Genomic DNA, 2,500 nt, shown 5'->3' with positions numbered 1-2,500 from the left:
CACTGGACTGCATTCAGACTGGATACAAAAAATATATACTGAATAATAATAATATGTTACAGTAATATTATACAAATCCTGACTGATATGTAGTATTTTGGAGGCTCTACCTGCAGAAACCTCCTTTAACCCAACCGCTTTGGATTTATTTTCTGTCCTCTGCAGTTTTTATGAATTTTGTTACATACAATTGGCTCCACAGCCAGCAAAGAGTCTATCAGTAGGGCCTAGTGACCAATCCTCGTTAGAGACATCTATGTGTAAACACAATAAATTAACTTGTATTACCATACATGCCAATTGGGTTAACCCCAAAATATACATTTCAGCAACCTCATCATGGTGCTTAGCCAAAAAAAACATCAAAGTTACACCTTTTTTATGGTTGAGAGAGAGAGGGAGAGAAACAGACAGAAAAAAGAGACAGAGAAAGAGAAAGAGGAACAGAAGGAGAGAAAGATAGAGAGGAAGATAGGGTGGGAGAGAGATAGGGAGATATAGGAGAGAGACAAAGAGAGAATGGAGGAAGAGGTAGGGGAGAGAGAGGAAGATAGGGAGAGAGAGAAGAGTTAATGGACGCAAATCTGAAACAACGGATTCCCACTCCCATTGCCCCACACACACACACACACACACACACACGCACACATGCACGCATACGCACGCACCCACACACACACACACACACACACACACACACACACACACACACACACACACACACACACACACACACACACACACACACAAATAGATATACATTACATACACAGACACACACATATATATGTACTAAGGCTATAGAGCCTTAGTACATAAGTTGTGACTGTTTGGGCAGTGATAGTGGTTATAACGGATGTAACTCTTTATTGAAGAAGAGTGCAATACAATGATAGGAACACTCAAGACGAGTCTTAGGTCAGCGCTAAGTGCGGGGGTCACGGGTCCGCCGACCAGCCCTGTGGGGGGCAGAAGGCTGGTGATATGACCTGAGCCCATCGGGTACTAGACACGTACTGAGGGGTCAGACAAGGTCAGATAAACTCGTCATCTAAGTCCTCTCTGAGTCGATGGTTCTGTACCGGACTTCGAGCCACATGGCAAACGGCCTATGTCTAATGGCATTGCTCAGCCACCTACCAAAGCCTCACCCTCGAGGCGCCTTAGATTTGTCTCAAGGGTGACCCAACTTTAATGGTCCAAAATTGCCAGTCATATCGTTCTCGCGTGCGCTGTCCCTGGTCCATCTTCATGGCTGCTCGTCCTTGTTGCCCTCTTCGTCCTGGTCCTTGTTAAATCCGTCCATCCTCAAAGGTCTCGCACATGTCCTCCTTGACTTCGGATTCATCCAGACTTTCTCATAGTCCTCATCCAGGCCTAACTCGGCGGCATACTCGCCCAACACATGTCCTCGCAGATCTTGTCCAGGTCCTTCTCGGCTGCGTGCTCGTCCAGACGCCCTCGTAATCTTCGTCTGGATCTACGGGCGTCCGAGCAGGAGGCGTCCTCCTCGGCATCTCAGGGCGGCTGATACCTGCACTGACAAGCTCCTGGAGTAGACTCAGTTGGCATTTAGGAATAGGCTCTTTTAAACGAGGAAGAGCGCCAACTCCAGGGAGGGCACTATGTCTGTGCTCAAGATTCTATTCCTGCCCAACAAAAAATATAAAATACATTGGTACTTATTATTATTGTACAGAATTACAATTTAACTAGAGAGATAGTATGGAGTCTGCACAACAAAAACAGTTAATTACCATCTTGTTACAACATAATTGATGACAAATATAATCTCAGAAAATAGCAAAGCAGGAAAAAAATAATTATGCATAGTATCATTGCAAAAAGGAGGCAAGGAGTCTTGATACTACACATGAATGTTTACATGGGCTTGGCCTACAAGCTAAACACCTGGTAGGTAGCCACTCAAATATGCTTAATGCCAAGATTTTGGTAAACAAATGGGCTGTGAGGCACCTGCATCCGGCGGGTTCATTTCTATTTATATAGAATATTGAATTCCAGCATTCTTCAAATTGTAATCTTCACACTAGTTATGCTTGGGAGATTAGATACAGATTATAGTTTCAGAAAACCCTGCCATAGCATTATACATCTTTGCCATGCATAGTAACAGTACCAAAGAATATACACAATAATGTCAGATGCAAATATTTTTGTTCTGGTTTGTATTTTTATCAATTTCCCAATTTCAGTTTACCAGAACAAAGTGAAGTGGAATCCCGCCAACTTGACAGGAAATAAGAGAATTTCAGGAAACAAAACACTATGCTATATTAAATGTAATTGCTACCTTGCAGTATCACAGGTTTCCTTATGCTAGGGGAAGAAAAAGAAAAAAGACAAACTTCACTTGACAGACAGCTCTTCCCTTTTATTTCAGATATGAAAGATGCCTAAGGGGGAAACAAGAGCCACAGGGCGACCAAGTATTCACGATGACAAGTGTGGAACGTCGCCACGTAATAAAACACCCCAG

General features: G+C 43.3%; 1 protein-coding gene across 1 annotated transcript in view; it reads left to right on the top strand.

Annotated features, from left to right (window-relative positions):
• LOC125027226 (torsin-1A-interacting protein 1-like) overlaps nucleotides 1-2,500 on the top strand; it is a 12,083-nt gene that overhangs the window by 2,765 nt on the left and 6,818 nt on the right. Inside the window, exon 2 of the mRNA XM_047616179.1 lies at nucleotides 2,405-2,500. This exon is cut by the window's right edge and continues 78 nt beyond it. Coding sequence (XP_047472135.1) covers nucleotides 2,414-2,500 — 87 coding nt within the window. The 5' untranslated portion in view covers nucleotides 2,405-2,413. The remainder of the gene's footprint in view (nucleotides 1-2,404) is intronic.

This window comes from Penaeus chinensis, chromosome 7 (genome assembly GCF_019202785.1).
Source record: "Penaeus chinensis breed Huanghai No. 1 chromosome 7, ASM1920278v2, whole genome shotgun sequence".
Taxonomy (NCBI): Eukaryota; Metazoa; Arthropoda; class Malacostraca; order Decapoda; family Penaeidae; genus Penaeus; species Penaeus chinensis.
This window is presented reverse-complemented; position numbering and strand designations above follow the sequence as displayed.